The sequence below is a fragment of the Thermothelomyces thermophilus genome, chromosome 2, assembly GCF_000226095.1.
Source record: "Thermothelomyces thermophilus ATCC 42464 chromosome 2, complete sequence".
Taxonomy (NCBI): Eukaryota; Fungi; Ascomycota; class Sordariomycetes; order Sordariales; family Chaetomiaceae; genus Thermothelomyces; species Thermothelomyces thermophilus.
In genome coordinates this window covers 1,972,325-1,995,379 of record NC_016473.1, presented here as the reverse complement: position 1 = coordinate 1,995,379, position 23,055 = coordinate 1,972,325, and the positions used below count along the sequence as shown (strand labels likewise).

The following is a 23,055-nucleotide window of genomic DNA, read 5'->3' as shown; positions in this document are numbered from 1 at the left end:
TCCTAGTCTTCCGGAAAGCTAGCAAGTTAAGATCCTTAGCAAGGATATAGCTACTATAGCTAATTAGAGGACCTAGTAGTATATTATTTACATTCATACCTCTCTTTAGCTAGATCTTCCTAGTTAGGAGCCGTACTAATAGTTTATAGAGAGCTACCGAAAGGAGTATAATTAGGAGTACTATCTAGACTTAAACCTTATTACTAATAAGGCCTTCCTTTAATATACTAAAGGTTTATACCTACCAGAAGTAGTCATAACCTCCCTTAATCGCCTTACTAATACTAAAAGAGTTTCCCTAGAGTTGATCTACAACTACACTAAGGCTAAGGAGATCAATTTCTAGATGGATCGCAAGTAAGGTAGACATACCCTTGTCTAACATATAAAACGGACAGCGTCTCGGACAGACGACCCCGTTTTTGCCACTGACTATAAAGGCTTACTAACAGACGCGTCACGGTCTAACCAGACAGCGACGTAAGCTTTTAATACTATCGAGTCAGAGGTTGATAGTGAAGATGTTTCCGATAGGGAAGGCAATATGGTGACTATAGTATAGAGCACTACCCCTATAAAGCGTCATTTTATAGAAACGGAAGACAAGCTAATATAGGATCCTATTAGGTAAGAGGGGACCGATAAAGCGAAGATTATTTAATTACTAAAAAGAAATATAGAAGTAGGAGGAGCTTACCCTCTAGCTATAAGCTAAGGGGTTATAGCTACCGCCAAGAGGGCTGCCGATCTAGCTAGTAAGGGAGCTCTCCCTTTAGCTAGATAGAAATAAACCGTTCGCTTTAGGGAATTAGAGAAATCGACTAAGGAAAATATAGCCTATAACGTACTCTCTCTAGTTAATAAGGCTCTTTAAGCGAAGATACTTACTATTGACGAGGTCTTAGGGATCTCCCTAGCGTTTAAGAATACGCTAATTGCTTTCCTTAAGCAGGATTACGAAAGTCCTTAGGAGGTAATCGAGTATAAGGGCTTGGCTATTCCCTTCCCTAATAAGCTAGCTTTATAAGCAAGAGGGAGAGCGCTATAAGAGGTCAAGACATACCTTAGCCGTCTAGGTAGACGGAGTAGCGTTAAGGGAGAAGAGTCTATAATCACGGTTCCGGTATTTTTAGGGGTTACTAGTGATGGCTAGTAGGCTATTGTAATAGATGGTTTCTAGAGCGACTACCTTACTAGACGGCAAGACTAGCTAGACTTAGAGGAAATCGAAACATCCTTCTAGGCTCTAATCTATACGCTCTCTACTAGCTAGAAGATTTAGATAGGTTTACTTATATAGATATATATATTACTAACGCTCTATTATAACTTTGAGAATCTAAGGGGTAAGAAGGTGCTTACTCTAATTAACATTAGATCTAAGTATAATATGATTACCCTTAGCCTAGTATAGAGATACTATCTCCCTATATAGATGATAATAGTAATTTCCTAGGGTCTTTATGATAGTAGGCTATTTACTAGGGAAACAGTTAGTATAATTATTTTAGGGGCTATCTTAATCTATAAGCATTTCTTCGTTTTAGACAGAGATACTAGTAGTTACTAAATCTTACTAGGTATACCATTTATCTACAATATAAGCCTGACGTTCAGCTATAAAGCTAGCCGTCTGGTCACAGCAAATATTATCATAGAGAATGAATTAATTAAAGCGTCAGTTATCTTAGACATTATAGCCAAAACGACGTTCAAAAGAAAACATTCACTTATAGGGGACGAACTCTAGCGTCTAGTTACGACGACTACCGCTACCCCTACGTTCGCTAACATTTAGGATAACGAAATTCTATTTGGATTTCTTGATGATCAGGCTAGTAAAGCCATTTTTAATATAATACTAAGGATTTCTTGCCTACCTCTTATCGACATGCTTACTAAAGTTTTGACATTTTGTCTTACTAGATAGGACACTTCAAAACGGAGATACCAGGAAACAGAGGGCGAAACGGACGAGCCTGGCTGTCTAGATAGACGGAAAACGCTTAGGAAACTTACGTCAGAGGTCAGAAAAGGGTTATAGGAGGTACGGACGTTTACTATATAAAAGTCCGCGGCTAGGAAAGTTTACCCCATAGATACGGCCGTTAGCAATAGTTCGGTACCTAATAGTGACCCCAACTAGCAAGAGCAATGCCTAGGGGAAGCCACTAAAAAGATAAAGTTTAGGTCAGAGAGGGATGACCTTAGTTATCGACCTTCGGTAGGACTATTTATAGGCCTGGCATGGTGCCGGATTCCTATATCCCCGATTAGCTCTTCCTCTGACTAGAGGGAGGAAGTTGTTCTTACATGTCCCCAAACACCTAGATAAACAAACCAAGAACTCAGGCCTAGCGGGTAACTGTAGTATGAATCTACCGACCAAACGGACTACCGTTGTTGATTTCCGTGAAAACCGGGTGTAACCGCTTCGCTAGAGCTCCCTTGTAGGCGTAGAAGAATTCTATATAGGTAGGAGCAAGTCTTAGGATTCTAAACATCTGCTTTAAGGCGTCAGGATCGGGGTTTAGCTCCTAGCGAATATACGGGACTACCCGTATCTTAGGGTGCTTAATAAAGAAGAATCGGTAGTACGAAAGGAACAGTTCGTGCTAGTACTATATCGAGGCTACCTCCAGATAATCTGAAGGCATTAGGGGATCTTCCAGGTGAGCTACTCTTACTACCTATACGAACTTGGGAGGCGTAAGGAACCGGTTGTCCTAGGTAGTCGTCAAATCCACCGGTCGGTTAGTTATTAAGGGAAGTATAGGCTTAGCATCCTCGTCAATTTCTACGTCTTCCTAGATAGAGGATTTGTATCTCTAGCGCTTAACTCTTTCGGTAGATATAGTGGTCGAACTTGCTCGCGGGAGCTTATAGCAAGTTCAAAGGGGAAGTAATATAGGAAGAAGTAGTACTAGCCGTCTAAGTAGAGGAAGACGATTATAAGCGAGAGTTAGTTAGAAGGGTGGAAAAGTAGGAAGAAGTTTAAGGAGAAATAGAGGATATTTATCCTTTAAACGATTTAATAGTTAGAGTACTAGAACTACTAGACTTCTATTCGAAAAAGGTACGCCTAGGCTAGAATGACCTATTATATAATAGGTTATACTCCTTTATTACCACTAGATAAAACGTAAGTTAAGGTCATTCCTTAGGGTTATAACAAAGAATGACCTAGTTATATAGAGGCTAATATAGTTACCTATTAGATGGCACCAGAACCGGTAAATATAGCCTAGAATAGCTAGATAAGGAAGGTATTTAGGAGGAACTAGAAGGTCTATAAATACCCCTAACTTAACCCTCTTCTCCCCTCTCTTTTCTATAACCAATAACCATAAACTATAAATCGCTAACTTACAAAAACACTAAATAAAATGTCTTCTCTGCCTAGTCAGATGGCTAGGCGCCATTAGGCAAGTGTCCCCCTAAGCGATTCCTTTCCAAATGTTGGTAGTCTAGGTTTTGAGCGACTCCACGTAAGTCTCCTAATGGTAAACACGTATAGGGATAACGTTAGAGAGTTAGATTAAAGAAAAAGAGAAGGATCGGTTCCTCTCCCTCTGACTAGAGGGCTAAGCTAACCGAGTGTAGGACTACCTTTACTCCTTCTAGGAGAAGATCCTAAAACCCTAAGGCTCTTTCTTTAGTACCTCCTTGCGACTTAGGTTCTAGGGGAAGAAATCGCTAACTACCTAGGGAGTAGTAATACCTAGAAGCTCTTTAACGAGCCATACGTAAGGCCTATTCCCTATCCTAGGGAAGTATTAGCTAGAAGGCTAGAGTGGCTTATAAGTCCTAGTCTCGAGACTAACGAGCGAATCATTAGCTACTTGTTTTCCTTATATATTAGGCTATATAGCCAGGGGAAGATATACTTCGGCTAGCATTAGCATAATATTACTATGAGCCTATACGATATTAAAAGGCTTATATTAAGAAAGGAATACCTAAACGGCTATAACCTCCTAAACCTGCTTCGATATACGTTAGTATCTTACAAGCTATACGTCTATATCTTTTTAGAGGCTATTAGCGACTTAAAGCCCGAGTAGTTAGCGTTACCTCCGCGAAAACAGAAGGACGCGGCCGGAAAACGATTCTAGGTAATTCTTTGCCACTTATAATAGTCATACTAGGCCATAGCTATATATAACTAGACAGAGTCCTATCTCTATTATATAGACTCCTATTATGACGAACCCAGCTCAGACTTCTTCTAAAAGGGTTCAGACGAAGGTAGATTGAGCGGGATAGGCAGGCAGGTCGTCTAAGGGATTCGGTGAAGCCAAAGGGTTCATAACAACACTTAGAGTTGTCTCTCACAGTAATTAGCAATGCTTGGTATAAGTACTGTGATTGTGATTATTACCACTGGTGAACTCCCAGAGTCCACCATAACAAGTGACTATCTACATGTATATATACTCCTTCTGACCGCTTATGGCCCTCTTCAGTCCTGTCCTTGGATCGCCTTTGGTAGCTAGCTATCCTCTGTTATCTTTCTCCTTTTTGGCGATTGTTCGCCCGTGGTAGCCTGCGCTCCCTAGCGATCCGTGTCAGCCTCGCTTCGTGCCCTTCTTGATTAGTAGCTCATTCAGCCCTCTACGCCCTACCGGGTCGCGGTATATAGTTAGCTCGTGACACGATGCCCCCTCTTTAGGGCTTTTGACCCGAAAGCTTCTTATAACTTGTTTCAAATACTACTAATACCCCTTTTTCTTAATAGGTAACGTCCTTCTTTCGCTAACTTCCTTTTGTTATAGCTGATTATATTCCTAGGAATCGTCGTGATCTTAAACGTAAACGACACGCTATTACGATTAAGATTAAGCAAGAGGGTTACGAAGTTACTATACCTTGTAAGCGTTATTAGAATACGAAGCCGCGGAAGCGTTATATAATAATAGAGGGTTTAAACAAGTGTCAAAATTATATTCGTATAGGCAAGAAGTATAGTAATCCGAATGTCGCAGATACCTATAGGTTCCTTGTTATTTTCCTTTATAGTCTTAGGTTACTAACTATCTTAGTCCTTTTAAATTTATCGGAGCAAGAAAAGGTTTCGAAAGAGATTACTAAGACCGAAGCGTTGCTTACTTAGACGCTAAGCCGTTTAAGTCAATTACGTCGTTTACAGCAATCCCTGCGCGATCGTAGTACCGAAGTTTTTCGTCGTAGCATAGCTCGTCTAGAGGAAGAGGAAGAACTAGATACCCCTCCGCCGATGTTAGAGACGTAGACCCTTGTGGGTTAGGCTTAGGTATTAGGCGCTTTTGACGTGCTTGATTAGGGGTCGATCGGGTTAGATCCTAGTCCTAATTTTGGCAGGTTCCCTTCTTTCTCTATCGGGGAATAGGCTTTAGAGCCGGTTCTTGTAGCTGGTTAGGATTCTACTAGTGGAACTGCTCTAGCTTCTTAGGGCAATTTAGGTTCTTAACTAGTTCCTATAAGTTATCTTCTAGTCCAAAATCAAGCCATTTAACTAGGTACTATAGTTCTCTATTGATAATATATAAATCTAGAATTTCTTTGACATCCTATTCTTCTTCCTCGTCTTTTGCTTCGATATATATAGCAACCTTAGCGTTTTTCGATACTAGTTCGAGAAGTAAAATATAAAAAATATCTATCTATAGTCGTATAGATAACAGTAACGATAGTTAATAGTTAGATGTCAAAATTCGTTCTTTAATAACGAAGGGTCTGACCTTCTTAAAGTCTAGCTTTGTGCTTGGTCATTTGGTTTGTAAGTTTCGTACGATTAGGTAGACTTTATCTCCCCTCTCTAGGCAAGGTCCCTTGAGCCTATGTTTATTATAGTAGTTCTTTATTCTAGTCCTAACAAACTCGAGTTCCTTTTTAAGCTTCTTATACAATACGTATATCTATTCTACTTTAACTACTGCTCTTGGCACTATGACCTCTAGTCCTTGCCTAAGGTCTGCTTTATATCTGTAGTTTACGAAGAACGGTGTAACTTTAGTCATTTCCGTTAGCGTCGTGTTATAAGCAAGTTATACTATTGGCAATAGTATGACCTAGTCGTCTTGCTAGTAGTTAATGTAAGAGTAGAGGTACTGCTTAATAACTTAGTTTAGTTACTCCGTTTGTCTGTTGGTCTATAGGTAATATGCCATTGATAGCTTACTATTAACGCCTAATTATTATATTAATGCTTACCAGAACTTCGATACAAACTTAGTGTCTCTGTCGGTGATCTATTCCTATAGCTAAGCGTGCACTGATATGACTTGCCAATAGATTACGTCTGCTAGCTATTCCGCTATCTAGGACTCCTTGTAGGGAAAGAAATATACCCACTTGGTCAGGCGATCTACTATAGTAAGAATACTATCATAGGTTACTCCTGTAGCTATATCCTTAGATTCTAGCAGCTTTGTAATGAAGTCTATTATAACCAAGCTCTATAGTTTATCAGCTATTAGTAGTAGCTAAAGTAGCCTATATAGCTTATATTATACCGTTTTGCTTCGGTTACAAATATCGTAGTTCCGTACGACTTCCTTAACTCGTACCGTTAACTATAAAAAGTCGTAATATTTCTTAACTTGTATAATAGTTTTCGTGACTCCTTTATATCCTCCGAGTTTCAACTTATAGAGTTTTCGAATCATCTACAGCTATTGATCTTTGTCGTAGATATACGCTTTGCCTCGGTACTAGAGTTTCCCATCTTTTTCTTCCACTTCGTTAGGTACTAGTGGTCTAGGTGCTACTTGATACTATGCCTTGTTAATCCTTTCTTCTCAAAAGATTATATAACATTCTAGGAACGAGTCAAGTAAATCATCTTCTATAGGTATCTACATTTCGTAATATAGCGTTCTATCTATTTGTTCCTTAAACAATGGTAGTGTTATTTCCGTTCGTCCTTCTGTATGATCCGTTTGTTAGCTTAAGATGTCTGCTTATACGTTCTCTTTGCCCTTCTTATAGCGGATCTTAAAGTTAAATTCCGCGAGGAATTTTGCCTATCGTATTTATCGTCTATTAAGTTCTTTTATTATTATAAAGTATCGTAAATTCTTATAATCTATATATACTTATATTAGTTTAATTATACTACTAAGATATAGTTACTATTCCTTAAAAGCTTCGACAATCGTAAGTAGTTCCTTATTATAGATCAGATAATTAAGATATAGTCTATCAAGCTTCCTTAAAAAGAAGGCTATAGAATGTAGCTTTCCTTATCCGTCTCGTTATCCTAATTATCCTCTGATAGCATAGTCTGAAGCGTCTGTTTCTACCTCAAATAGCTTCTTAGGGTCTGGCAGCACTAGTACTAGATCTTTAGTAATGGCGTCATAGATCTACGTAAATGCTTGCTCGTGTTGCTCTTCCTATTGGAATTTAGCGTTCTTTTTAGTAAGTTCGTGTAAAGATCGTACGATCGCTCTAAAGTTCCTAATAAATATCTGGTAGAAGTTCGTAAACCTGATGAAACTTCGTACTTCCGTAACTAACGTCGGTCGTGGCTAATCCTTGATGGCTTTAACCTTTAAGGGTTCCATCCGGATTTGTCCTAGGGATATTTCGTATCCTAAAAACACCGTTTTCCTAACGTAGAATTCGCTCTTTTCCTTGTTAACTAATAGCTTATATGTGTATAACGCATCTAGTACTACTTTTATATACTTCTGGTGTTCGTCTATCATTTTAGAGAAGATAAGTATATTGTCGAGATAATATACCGTAAATTTGTCGAGAAAGGGTTGGATAGCTTGATTAATTAAGGCTTAGAACGTTGCTAGCACGTTTATAAGTCCGAATGGCATGACGAGGTACTTATAGTGGCTATAAGGTGTCCTAAAGGCCGTTTTCTACTTGTTACCTTCTTTGATCTATATATAGTTATAGGCCAATAGCAAGTCTAAGTTACTAATAGTCAACGTATAACTATAGCTTTCCATCTTTCTTAGGCACAAATAGGATTAGGTAGCCTACTAGCAATGTCGATAGGCAGATATATCCTCTTCAAAGGTTTTCCTCCAAATATTACCTAAGTTCTTCGTTCTATATCTAGCTCGTATAGTAGATCTTAAAGAACTTCAGTCATACTCCTTCCTTAAGCTTGATCTCATAATCCTATAGGCCATATTCTAGTAATCCTTCTAGATACTTCGGTTCAAATGCTAGGTGTCCTTTGTATTCCTTTAGTACTTCCCTAGTCTTATCTTGTCTCTCGGCTTTCTAATAGTATACGAACTTGGTTCCGTCTATAGCAATGCTAGCGATTTCTCCTATCTTAACCTACTACTCTAGTTATAGTGCTCCGTATTCGTTAACAGAGAGAACAGCTATCAGCGGTTTAGCTCGTTCCTCCTATCGTAATGTCGGTGTCGTTATACCGCTTCTTCTAGAGTCCGTAGTGGTCTGCCTACCACTATCCGTCTCTTACGGTAGATCCGTAGGATATGCCTTCCCCTAAGCATCGTCTGCTTACAATCCTTATATGCTCCCTATTTCGCTAGTCAAATACGACTCCGTTTGGGGTTATAGGTAGCTACTATTCTTCTAGCTAATGTCTAGGTTATAATCTTTGTACTATGATAATCCTAATATTATGTCTTTGTCGTCGCCTATGTCTACGATACTAAATACGACTACTATAGTTTTCCTTACTATAGTAATGTCGATCAGTTTGGTCTTCCTATATACCTATTACGTCAGAAATAGCCCTTTGACTATGCTATACTTCTGCTTCATTCTCTAGGGTATCTGTAGCTAATTTATAAGCGTCGGTGAAATCAGGTTTATCTCTACTCCACTATCTACTAGTACAAGTATTTCGTGCTATTTCTATTATGCTATTATCTATAATTGCTTATCTTGCCGCTGTTGTCTAAAGATTACGGCAATTTCCTATATTTCTGCTAGGAAGTCTTGATATAGTAGTTTCTTACGCTAGTTCCTCCTATACTATGCTACTACTCACCGCTATATGGGCGTTAATGGTTTTTAGGCCCCTCGAAGGGCCCTAACCTATTTCCTAGGTCAGTGCTAACCTCTTTAGTTATTTAGCTAATAGTAGCTTTGTCAATTATACTCATTTCTATAAGCCATTAAGTGCTTATAGCTTCCTACTATTAGGTCTGTTCTGCTTTTCGTTAAGCGTGCTATAGCTTTATCTAAAGCTCCTAGATCCGTGATTTCTTTTCGTCTATATAATAGAGGTAGTCGTTACTCCGGCACGAGTCCTATATATCTTGTCCTATTCTGTAGTACCTAGGCCAGGCTCATCTTAGAACTATCGTAATACCTTCTAGATTATAGGCTTCGATCTTCTAGAGCAATTCGGCCGCTCTATTTCCTATATCATGGACCTATTCCACAGGGCGGAGGCTTCCGTTCTTATTTCCTTGTTAGGTCGGCTAGTAATTGTTTTCGAATTTGTTATAGAAGTGGTATTAGCATTCGTACGCCATATACTAGAACTAGGGTACTTGCGTATATGCCTTGTATTATAGGTACAGTCATGTAACGTCGCCTAGAAGGTATTAGAATTCTTTTCCAAATCCTTCCCACTATATATAGACTATAGGTACTCTGATGCTAAGGTAAAAGTGTTTCTTCTAGTAGTTTTCCTACGTACGTTTATCTTTTCTACGGTTTACGCGTATAAACTAGTACTTAGGGTTCTATACGTCATAGCTAAGTTACTAATCGTTAAAATGCTCGGCGTAGCTATTAGGCCTATCGTACGTCACAGGCTATTCCCCTTTAATAGTTTCTACGATATATTAGAGTTCCCTTATCTCGTCCCTTATCTTATCGCTCTACTAGGTAAGTCAAATCAAGCGTCTATCCTGTTCGCGCAGTTCCGTATTAAGTTAGAAAACTTTGTTACAGTACTATTTGATTTGTTCCTAGAGGAATAGAACATTAGGTCCGGGTCTTTCGATTCCTTAGGTGTCGGTTGTCTACGATCTATCCTACCTCTATATGACTATGAAACCCTACTGCCTTAAGGCTAGGAGAATCGAAACTGGTGGTATATATTCTCCTACCATGTCCTATTTAGCAAGACCTATCTCTAGGTCTATAGTGACTAGTTCGGAGTACGGTGCTTGTTCATCTTTACCATTATTGTTATGTCCGAGACTATCTATATTACTACCCCTGTCTTCGTAGCTTATAGCTACTACTTCAATAACGTCCTTAGTAATTTCGTCGATAGCCGTAATTTCCTTCCTAAGGGTTAGTTTCTATTCTTTCTTTAGGCTCTAGCATTCTTACTTATAATGCCCTTTCTTTCTATAGTTATAGTAGGTAGCATTAGACTTGTCTTTAGTCGTCTTCTTCTGGTCCTGCTTCTACGTTGCGTTTATATCTATAGCTCTAGGGTATGTCCCGTACAAGGTACTAATATACACTCGCTTTTTCTTGTCATTAGCCTTAACTATGGTTCTATTCATTTGACCTCATTTCTACTACTCTCGTATATAGAGTTAATCATTAATCCTAATGGCCTACGCGATATATTTGTCTAGAGTCTTAGGCCGATCATACTTATATAGCTTATCTTTAACCTTTTCCCTTAAGCTATTATAGAATAATTATATTAATACCTTATCATTAAGCTAAGACTTAAGTATATCCTATCTAAATTATATAGCGTAGGAGGCTACTAACTTGGTCTATTAGAGATTAGCAAGTCTTTCTTACATATAAATCTTCTTGTCTTTATTACCAAAAACTTTCTAAAGCTCTTCTTCGAAACGGTCATAAGATCGGAAGACTGCCTATATAAACGTGTCTTAGTCATCTTCGTCTTCCTCAATAAGATAGTCATTCTACATAGGCTCAAACCATCTAAATACCTTGCCCTCTAGTCTTATGGCTATATAGAGGACTTTAGCTTTATCGTCCGGAAACTTGTTATCATTAAGCCAAAAGTAAGATCAGAGGTTTGTTAGAAATCCTATAAGATCCTCCTTAGTTCCTCTGTATTTGCTAGGTAGTTCGATTTTAATATGCTTTGCTTTAGCGCCCTCGAGTGCCTCGATTTTGGTGTAGGCCTTGTTAACTAACTTCTATAAGTACTTTTCACGGTTCTCGAGTTCCTTGATTTGAGCTTGAGCAGCCTTGTCTCTCTGGTCTAACTCCTAGATCCGCTACTAGAGTTAACTAAGCTAAGCGAGCAGCTATTTGGCTATAATGTTAGTAGCTATGTCGATATCAAGGTCAAAGTCACCTCCGTTCTAAACCATAATAGAACAAAGGGAGTAGTAATAATGTGTAATAAACCTAGCTTAGACTTCTTCTAAAAGGGTTTAGACGAAGGTAGATTGAGCAGGACAGGTAGGCAGGTCGTCTAAGGGATTCGGTGAAGCTAAAGGGTTTATAATAACACTTAGAGTTATCTTTTATAGTAATTAGCAATACTTGGTATAAGTACTATGATTGTGATTGTTACCACTGGTGAACTCCTAGAGTCTACTATAATAAGTGACTATCTATATATATATATACTCCTTCTGACCGCTTATGGCCCTCTTCGGTCCTGTCCTTGGATTGCCTTTGGTAGCTAGCTATCCTCCGCTATCTTTCCCCTTTTTAGTGATTGTTCGCCTGTGGTAGCCTACGCTCCCTAGCGATCCGTGTCAGCCTCGCTTCGTGCCCTTCTTGATTGGTGGCTCATTTAGCCCTCTGCGCCCCACCGGGTCGTGGTATATGGTTGGCTTATGACACCTATCCCTCTAATAAGCAGAGCCGAAAGGATCTATTTAAGACTCTATAGGATAAGGTCATTCTCCTAAGCTTTCTTTTTCTACCGCTTATAGGCTATATATACTGGCCGACAGTATAGGCGACATCAAAGTAGAAAGGCTAGTAGAAATATAATATCTAGGTCGCTAAGTTCTATCGTTTCTACTTCTAAGAGATCTAATAGGGAGATAAAGTATAGCTTAAGCTCCCTTAGTAAAAGGGCTATCTATATATAGGGCTAAAAGTGACAGAGGCCAAGAACAAGATATTAACGCTCTAGCTTAGAATAATCTAGATAGCTCTAGGCTATCTACCTAATAGCTCCTTCTAGCTAGAGAAGCCAAAGAACCCTTAGGGGGATGTCTATCCTTATTAACTACCTAGGTGGCCTATAGATAAGCTACTTCATAGGCCGCTAGTTCTATAGCTATAGCCTTAGCTAGGACGGGCCAAATCGGTCATCTTCGTCCGGACAGAGGAAGGAGAAGATAACCTGCCACCAATAAAGGAGTAACTAGTTATAAAGAAGGATCGTCGGGTTCCCCTAGACGATACTATCTAGCGGTTCCTTAGCAAGGCGCCTAAGGGACTTAGGCCGCCTTAGCTACTCTAATAGGTACTCGAGTATCCCCGTAAACCAAGGATAGCTATTTACTAGCGCGTGGTAGAACAGGTAGAGGAGCAACTCATAGCTATAGAAGGATAAAGAAAGCCTTTAGAGTCGTAGTAGTAATAACTAGCCAAGTAGGCGCCTTTAGCGATATATCAGCTGCCTAGTTAGACTAAGACAAAGCCGAGTAAGCCGGTACAGATACGGGAGATACGCTCGACCTAAGCCGCTAAGAAAGGACGGGCTTGTCGGCGTTGTCCTAATAATAATCCTGCCGAATAGACTCAGCCCCTACTGTTCGAACGTTTAGGGCCTAAAGATCTAGAGCTAGTTCCTAAGTACCCGCCGTAGTTCACAGGCTAGGATACGCTAGATACTAAAGTAAAAGCCTAGTAAAGGCGTTAGGCGTCTAAGAAATAGCCCTTGCCCGAAGGTAACAGTAGAGCCAAACGGGCCAAGCGTCGTAAGGAACGCAAGTAAGGTTTTAGGTCCGAATTCGCCGGTAGGAGCCTTAGGGTAAATTCGAAGGGGAAGTATAGACTAGGGTTAGAAGTTCTTAATATGACCAGAGGGACATAGGGTATAGTTTTGTTTTTCCGGTTCTATAGAGCTTTGCTATATACGATAGGTATAAATAGAGGTTACCTATCTAGGGGCGCTAGAGAGATAGACAAGGACAACAGATAGCTTTTAACACTCGTTTACTCTAATAGATTAGAGTAGCAAGATGTAGTTCTTTCTTCTTTTGTAAGTTAGGAATATCTTTTTCCACGTAAGAGGACTCTTCTACGTCTGTCTAGAGGGACATCACTACTACCGCCTTCGTCCCTACTGTTGTTGCTGCCTAGATGGTCGGACTTGCCTACTGTAACCGCGAATACTCGGACGCCCTAGACTTTTTGAGCCGAAGCTCCTCCCTATCTGACCAGATAGAGGTTTGGTTCTAGAGGTGCTAAGTGGTGCCCTGGAGGGTTGGTACTAGCTTAATAGTTAGACTCCTATAGAACGCTATAATCGAACCGATAGATATTAGTTCTCCTTAGCTATAGCTAGTATATATATTACTATAACTAGCTACTAACTAGGTATAGAAGATTACTAATATTAGCTTACTCTAGCTAGATACTAACCGAAAGATTACTAATAGCTAGCTAATCTTTTATTATAAAAAGATCCATTATTATATAGATACTAACCTCTAGATTAAGTATATCTATAATACGGTTAGAGGAAACGTCTCTAAGGAACTCTTCTTATAGAATGATCTATAGGTATTATTCCATAGGTTAGCTTTATAGTAGTATAAATAGTAACTATTATTTACTAAGAAGGAGACTTTTTACTTAAGTATAGAGATATAGCTCTAAAGGATTAAGGAATAGTTTAGTATCTAGTTTAATCAGGTAGGCTAATAGCTAGTTTAGAATAGCTATATCAAGAATGACCTTATTATAGGTAAATCTATCTATAAATTTATAATAGACCTTTTCTATTATACTCGAGTCTAGGGAGATAAGACGAACTACTAGCTTTTGACTAGACTTTAGTTAGCAATGACTTTAGCGCTTTATAAGCTCTATCCTAAGCTATAGAAAACGGATACTCTTGACTAGTACCTCCTTTATATTACTAAAAAGTAAGAGGTACTATCTAAGGAGCTTAAAGCCGAAAGGAGGGTACGGAAAGCCGCCGTATTTAACATTAAGAATATATCTAATAGACTAAGTGGTAATAATAGCAATAGTAGCCTTGAAGATTAAGCTAATTAGTCATGTACTAAGCTAAGATAAGGTAATTAAGGCTAATAATACTAGTCTAACCACTATAGGCAAAGAGAGGAATAAAAATATAGATATCTTCTATAAGGAGAGTAATACTAAGGCCGTAACTAGGAGCCTCGCCCGAAAGACTGTAATAACTAAGGTAGAGGTAACTATCCTTAGGGTACTAGAGCCTAGGAAAAGGGCAGATATAGTAAACGGAATCCCTACTTCCGACGGTTCCATTACTATAGCTAGAAGCATATTAATAAGGATAGTACCTACTACTACTATAATACTATAGTAGTATCTGGCAAGGATGAGAAAGCCGAAGCCGAATATAAGGAGCTTAAAGCTACCGGCTATCTCCTAATCAGCGACTATAAATCCGAGACTAATAGAGATAGTAGCGATAGAGAGGTATACTTCCTTAGTACCGTCAAGGAAGACTATATCTAGGAAGACAGTAATATCTATAGGCTCTATAGATAGTCATTTGTAAGCTAAGGAGCGCTATACCGTCACTTGCGCTAGAATTATAGGAAGAAACTATAACTACTAGAACTACTAAAGAAGGAAAACCTTCCCTAGGTAAAATAGGACTTCGTAGAAGGAGCGACTATACCGTTAGAACTGCCCGAGGAACAGGAACAGGAAACCGTACTCCTCTCCTTCGAACCTAGCCAAGTAGTAAAAGCTAAGCTAAGTATAGAAATACCCTTCTACCGGCCAAGGAAAACGTCTTACCTACGTATTCCGGTTCGAGCTAACCTAGGAGATCAAACTATAGACATCTATTTCGATATAGGCAGTTTAACTAACCTAGTTAACTAGATATAGATTATCTAATAGGTAAAGAATCCCTAATAGATTAAGGGTAAACCCTATACCCTTAAGGGAGTCAATTCAAAGACTAGGATTAGTAAATAGGTCGAATTTGACTTCTATATCCTAGGAGAGGCTAGGAATATACTAATCGACGGATATATCCATATTATAGCCGATATTATCGACGAATTTACTCTAAAAATGCTCTTAGGCACTGACTTTATAATAGCTTATAGTGTCAAGATTGACTTTATTAAGGGTATTTATACCTTTAGATCGCTAGCGAATATAAAGGTCCGTAGGGACATTATAAAGAAGAACCCTAAGCCTATCTCTTAGAAGGTTACCGCTATTCGGCATACCGTTATTCTAGTATACTCTACCTAGATAGTTAAGACTTACTTTATTCTACTACCTAATACTACCTTGGAGGATAAGTGCTTCTACTTTACTACTAGCCGAGATAGAGTCTAGAATGCTATAGTTAATTGGTATATACCCTAGGTAGCTATCGTTAGAAATGATACCGATATCTCTATAGTCATCTGGAAAGGAGATAAGATTAGCTACCTCTTAGAATACTATAGGAAGAACACTGCTACCTAAGTTAATATAAGCGATATAGAGAATATATAGACTAAGGTCTAGGATAGAATTACCAAGTAAGAGCTAAAGGAAAAGCTAGAGAAAGCCTAGTATATATACTACTAAGAAGGTACTAATAGTAACTAGGAACTCCTACTACCGAATAGGGTTAACTTTTATACCCTATAATATAGTATTAAAAAACCTAATGATATCCCGGCCATTAAAAGCAAGGACGGCGTTAGCATTGCTAATATAAATCCCAAGTTCGCGCTTAAGGTAAAGGAACTTCTAGATAGATATAACCTTTACCGTAATAGGGGAATCGTACTAATGCTAGAAGGCCAGAAGATACGGATTAACCTGGTTAACGGTTAGCAAAAGTAAGTCCGAACGGTTAGACCGTACCTAATAGGGCTTAAAGACTATAAAGCTCTAGACAAGTATTATGACTAGCTCTAGGTATCTAGTAGATTTACTCTTATAGATAAACTAACCCCCATTATATACCTAGCATTCATTATATAGAGAAAGGTTACTAAAAAGCTAGGAGTAGAGGTCAAGAAGAGCCGAAGTATAGTCGACCTACGACCGCTAAATGTAATTATAGTTCTAGATATCTACCCCTTGCCCGACCAGGACAATATTATAGCCGCCATAGTTAGTAATAAGTTCTTTATAGCCTTAGATACCTTAGGATTCTTCTACTAGTTACTAATTACCAAGGAGTATAATAACTATATAGTGGTTATAAGCTACTATAGTTTAGAAAAATCTAATATAGTACTTATAGGTTTTAAAAACGTACCTATATTTATATAATACTATATAGATAGACTTTTCCTTAAATACTACCATTTTATTAGAGTATATATTAATGATATTATGATCTTTAGTAAAATAGAGGAAGAATACCTCAAACACCTATATACCGTTTATAAAATCCTTGACAAGGCCTATATCTATATTAGCATAGCTAAATCCTTTATAGGTTACCTGGCTGTAAGACTCCTTAGGTATATTGTAAATAGCAAAGGCATTGCTAAAACCGACGACCGTATTGCTACCTTTAAGAAGCTAAAGTTTCCGGATACTCTCGATAGCTTAGAGCACTACCTCGGAATAGCTAGATAGCTTAGGAAAGGCATTCCATAGTTTAATGCCAAAGCAAGGCTACTCTAGGCCCGGAAGACGATACTAATGGTAGCCGCCCGGAAGGAAGGAAAATTGAACCCTGGGAAAGCCAAACGTACCCGGAAAGCGGTTATATCTACCGTTAAATTCACTCTAACCAAGGAGGAGCTCGAATCTTTCTAATTGCTATAGGAGCACTTATATAACTAGGAGTTTCTCTATTATTACCGCCTAGAAAAGCTACTATTCCTAAAGTTAGATGCTTACTATGACGGTTATAGCGTCATTGCCTTCTAACTTAAGGATAACTAGGATAGAGAGAAAATTCCTAGTAGGGATATTCCTGTAAGTAAGGTATAGCCTATCTTATTTATATTATAAGCGACTACTAACGTGGAAAAATGCTATAGATCTATTAAGATAGAGATTACTATACTTATCTAGGTAATTAGGAAGCTTAGGAAGATAGTCTAATTAAATAGGTATCTGGTTAATATCCTTACTAATTATACCCTTACGAAAGGGATTATAAAGTATATGTCCCTAATTATGATAGATCTAGCTAAGGCTAACCTTAAGCTAGCTAATATAGCTGATTACCTATCTAGATTTAATCTTAACATTTTTTATATTCTAGGAACCTTAAATATCGTATCTAATATACTATTAAGACTACCTATATGGGAATAGGAGGATCTAAAGGTTAAGGACAGTCCGGCTAACGAACTTAGAGACATCTAGAGCAAGTACTAGGATAAGGATATCTTTATAGCGGATATAACTATTATAGAACCAGTACTTAGTGACGAGTTTAGGGCTAGGATTATCGCTAGCTATTCTAAGCACCGTAAGTATAGACCTATCCACTATATACTCTATAAAAGCAAGAAGAACCTAGTCAGAAATGACTAGAACAGGGTTAGAAAACGTAGACGGCCAAAACTACCTATAGAACCGTTCGAATTGACGAATAGGCTACTTTTCTATATCGACTTCGATAGTACTAGGAGACTCTGCCTATCGGAAAGCTATATTAATCTAATTCTTTAGATCGTTTATAATGATATATACTATTTCGGTAAAAACAAGATAATGAACGAGCTTATAGCTATCTATTTCCGTAAGAAGGCTTAGAAAGTCTTAAAGTTCATATAGCACTACAATGTATACTAGGCAAACTCGACCAACCGGAACCTACCACTAGGGGAACTCTAGCTAATTTAAACCTAGCCGACATTATACTATATAGTAGCTATAGACTTCATTACTGACTTACCGCTAATACCGACGATTAGGACCCTCTAGTCACTTGAAGGCTATATACTAGTAGATATACTCTATACCATAATATACAAGTTTAGTAAGAAGAAGCTACTCGTGGTAGGCTGCTAGATATATATAGCTAAGGAATAGGTAACCGTTCTTCTAAGGACCTAGATATTTACTAACTAGGGTATACCTACCTAGATTATTAGCGATCGTAATCCTAAGTTCACATCCGACCTATAGAAGGAAGTATTCTTACTACTAGGAACCAAGCTATTATTTTCTATAGCTTACTATCTATAGACCGACGGCTAGTCCGAACGAACAAACTAGACTATAGAAATTATACTTAGAATAAACTTTACGGCCAATTCTAACCGCTTATAGGTCGAGATCCTCCCTACCTTATAGCACTACCTTAATAATATACTAGTCACTGGTATTAGAAGGTCACTAAACGAGTTAGTATATAGGTTTAAGCTATACTTGGTCCTAGATATCCTAAGCAAAAGGACCGCTAGATCTAGCGAACAGGAAGCTTTAGAAATCCTATATAAGTAATACTAGGCCGAAGCTAGCGAAATAATTGACTAAGCTATAGCGTTAGCCAAGTTATAGTATAACTAGAGATATATACCTACTAAATTCAAGGTTAGAGATACTATTTGGTTACGCCTATACAAAGGCTACTACCTACCTAGCAAACCTAATAGGAAGTGGTTAGCCTAGAGGGCAGGACCGTTTAAAATCAAATAGAGGGTAGGAAAGCTAGTATACAAGTTAGATTTTCCTAAATCCTAGAAAGTCTACCTAGTTATATCTATTACCTAGCTCTACCGCGTTAAACAAGGTCCCGACCCGTTTAGAAGGACCGCTCCTCTACCGCAGCCAATTCTAATTAATAATAAGGAATACTAAAAGATCGAGAAGATCGTTAACCATTGGGTATGTAGAAAGAAGCGCCTAAAGGTAGAATACCTTGTCTATTAGCTTAGATTCGACATAAAGGACAACTAATAGCTTCTAAAAAGCGAACTCGAAGCTATAGCTAGCAAACTAATCTAGGAATACAAGAATCGCTGTCAGATTTAACTACTACCTAGAAGAAAACAAGGCCAGCCACCTAAATAGAAGGGCCAAGGCGTCATTTCTGGCTAGGAAGAGGCCAAATAGCGCCTAGTGTTATAGGCCTAGGCTACACCCAGGCTAGATAATGCCCGGGCTTTACCCGGGCACGGAACGGACCCACCCTGCCCCACTCACCCACGCCCTACGGGTCCGTAGAGCGTTCGTTGCTCGTTTATAACTTGTCTGGTGGACACGCGGCCAAGGCCCGGTTAGGGCCCGACCCGGAGCCTAACCGGGCCCTACCTAGGTTACAACGTACACACTTAAAAGGCGCCCCTCCGTATAACTCTTGTGTTCTTTCTCTTTTTCCTCCCTAAGGTAGTTAAATGGAATATTATACGCTTATCTATAGTTACTATAAGGCTAGTATATTATATTTTAACTACCTTCTACTAGTAGTAACTCTCTAAGGGAGTTATCGATAACGTAATCATGACGGATTCGATGGCATATAGGCCCTCGGGCTTAGTGGAATTATAGGAGCTTGTCCGCTCCCTTTAAGTAGTAGTAGAATAGCGGGACGCGACGATCGACACTCTCCGAGCATCCTAAACCTAACCTATCCTAACCCCTAAGTTAGCTAAGGTACCTCTTAAAGCTTAGCGGCCGTAGTAGAAGCGTCTCCTAACTAGTTAACCTTTCGATAGTAAAAAGGAACTCTTTATAGTATAGAAGAGTACGATAGAATACGTCCTTATAGCTAATAGAGATTTTATCGGCTCTAATTACGACTAATAGGTCTTTATCTAGGGAAACCTTACATGCTAGGTATAGACTCGGGTTATAGCCTACTATAAATCTATAGGCCTAAAAGTTAGGTATAACCTAACTAAGTTCCTTTAATATCTTAAGAGCATCTTCTCTAACCCTTATAAGAAGACGGTAGCCCTATCGAAACTAGAATTCCTTTAATAAAGAGACGATAAACCGTTTACTACCTTTATTATTCGGTTTAAGGCTAAGCTATCAAAGGCAGGTGGTTTCCTTTAGAGCGACAAGCTACGCCTAATTAAATTATAATAATGCCTCTCTCCGAAACTTAAATATATAGCGGTTAGATAAGGGATTCCCTAGGATAATTACGTAATGGTAGTCGAGAAATATCGTAAGATTACTATAGATCTCGAGGCTCTTTGGCTTAGTGACAAGTATTAGCAGATATAGAGGCGGTAGGTAGCACCCGAACTATAGAGAGAGAAGGACGTGGAAGGAGATATACCGATGACCGGAATTAACTTGTTATATACTAACCTATAGAGGAAGGGACCTAACAAGGATAGGGTAGGAAAATATAGGGGTAACGCCCTATAGGCGAAATAGGTTAGTCTAGAAGTATATATAGCCTAATAGGTAGCTAGAGTATATATCTAGTATAGGTAAAAGGGTTACTTTATTACTAAGTATTACTTCGCCCTTACTTTAAGGCTAGTATAGCAGAATTAGCTAAGAACCAATATTAATGCCTTAGAGGCTAAGGATTAGAAGGAAGACGACGACTTGTCTAACAAAGAAGATAGCGAGTAGGGAAAAGAGTAGCCCCTAAGTAAAGTCTCGTAAGGGGGCTAAAAGACTATAACTACCTAGAAGATAAGTTTATAGAGATTAGCAAAAGAATAGATAAACCTCCTTTTCTTATTCTAATCTTCCTTAACTCTACCGGCCTTATAAATGCTTAAATAGATAGTAAATGTTCTAGCTATAGCATTATTAGCGAGAGAATATACTAGAAGCTCGGAATCGAGTAGATTAGTTTGCCTACCATATATACCCTTAGGACTATAACTAGGCTATAATAGGACCAGAAGATCACTCGGATAGCCTATATTATAATAGATATCAATGGCTAGGAGAGTTAGGCTATGTTTTATATAGTCCTAGGACTTATATATAACGTTATATTAGGTCTTCTATAGATAGAATACTAGGAGGTCAGACTAGATATATATATAGGCGTTCTTAAAATCGGGATATAACTAAGATTACTTATCTATAAGATCTCTTTATAGATAAGACAGATAGGAATCTCCTAAATTATAGGTATAGTCTTTATAGGCATAGTTCGGAGGGTATAGAAGAAGAAGACTTCTAATACCTTCCTAGTTACTAGTATCTAAAAAATGATAACTATCCTAGAATTAAGATGCCAATTTGACAGAGAAAATATAAGGAATAGGGGCACCTAATTAAGGCCTAGTATAGAGTTAGAGGTTACCTTACTAGACAAACTTCGCGACTTTGCCAACCTCTTTAATAAGGAGAAAGCTAGCAGACTTCCCTTACATCGCGACACGGCCGATCATCACATCAAATTAAAGGAAGGCCTAGACAGAAAGATCCCTAAACTCCCTTAGGGACCTCTCTATAATATACTATAGGATTATTTATTAGAAGTCCGAAAGTAAGTCGTTAACTTGCTAGATAAGAGATAGATCCGAGCTAGCTCCTCTTCGGCTACTGCCCCTATCCTCTTAGTAAAGAAAGTAGACGGAGGTTAGAGGTTCTATATTGACTATCGAGCGCTAAATAAGATTACGAGGCAAGACCGATACCCCCTCCTGCTTATTAAGGAAATGCTTTGCTCCCTAGCTAGAGCTAAGTAGTTTATAAAGTTAGATATCTAGGCGGCCTTTTACTATATCCGGATCGTAGAGGGCTACAAATATTTGACAATATTCCGGACCTGGTTTGGCCTCTTTAAGTGGCTTATCTATCCCTTTAGACTTATAGGTATACCTATAACCTTCTAACGATATATTAACAATGCTCTTAGTCTAACACTTAGAGACTTTATAATAGTATACCTTAATAATATTTTAATTTATACTTCAGGTAGTAAAAAAGATTATATAAGGTAAGTAAGGGACGTGCTCTAAAGGTTATAGAAAGTAAGACTTATACTAGACCTTAAGAAGTATACGTTTGCTATAAAAGAAGTTAAATACCTTAGCTATATTATAGAGGTAGAGGCCTAGGTCTGTCTAGACCCTAAAAAGCTAGCCGCTATCTGCGAGTAAGAGGTACTATAGAAGGTTTAGGGAGTACGAAGCTTCCTAGGATTTGCCAATTTCTACCGAGACTTTATCCTTAACTTTTCTAGGCTAATGGAACCCTTAATACGGTTAACCTGTAAGAATACCCTGTTCTAGTAAGGGACTAAGGAATAGAAGGCCTTTGACGCCTTTAAGACGGCCTTTATATCGGAACCTATCCTTGTATAATAGGACCCCGAACAGGAGATAGTACTTAAGGCAAATTGCTCTAAGATAGTGCTAGGAGGGTGCCTATCTTAGCAAGGAGAAGATAGGGTTCTATACCCTATAGCCTACTACTCTATAAAACTAACCCTAGCCGAATAGAACTATATAATCCATAACAAGAAGTTACTTATAATTATCTCGTACCTAAAGACCTAGTCGGCTAAGCTCTATAGTATTATAGCTCTCTTTTAGATCTTAACTAACTATAAAAACCTCGAATACTTTTCCTAGCCTCATTTAATTAGTAAGTAATAAGCTCGATAGGCTAAGATACTCTCCCTCTTTAACTTTAAGCTCTGTTACTGACCTAGGTTATAAGTGTCCCACCCCAACGCCCTATCCTGTCGCGAACAAAACTTTCCTAAAGACGTATAGCGTATAGTATAACTTCTCCCTACTATCTAAATAGATACGATAGATTCCTTAACGTTATCTAAAGCATCCTACCTGCCGAAGGGGAGCACTATTTTTATAGACGAATAGCTAGTAGCCTTATAGGATAAGGGAGTTATTAAGGACGAATATTACGTATACTAGCTCTAGGCTATCTAGGACGGGGCCCAAAAATTTCCGAAGGAAGTAAATATAGTATAGACCTAAATTATAGACTGCTCCCTTAATACATAGGGTGCTCTTTAGTTCTAGGGTAGACTTTAGCTCCCTATATAGGAACCACTTACTATTGCTATCCTTTAATATATCTATAACTCCCCTATGTTAGGCTACCTAAGGAGGAACAGGT

The 23,055-nt window shown here is 38.5% G+C and overlaps 1 protein-coding gene across 1 annotated transcript; it reads left to right on the top strand.

Annotated features, from left to right (window-relative positions):
- Window positions 1-16,365: 16,365 nt before the first annotated feature.
- Window positions 16,366-16,662, top strand: MYCTH_2056182 (uncharacterized protein; the record flags this gene model as incomplete). The annotated part of the gene is made up of 1 exon (XM_003661480.1): window positions 16,366-16,662. A coding segment is annotated over one exon (297 nt), but the record flags the coding sequence as incomplete, so codon positions are not given.
- Between the last annotated feature and the right edge of the window lie 6,393 nt (window positions 16,663-23,055).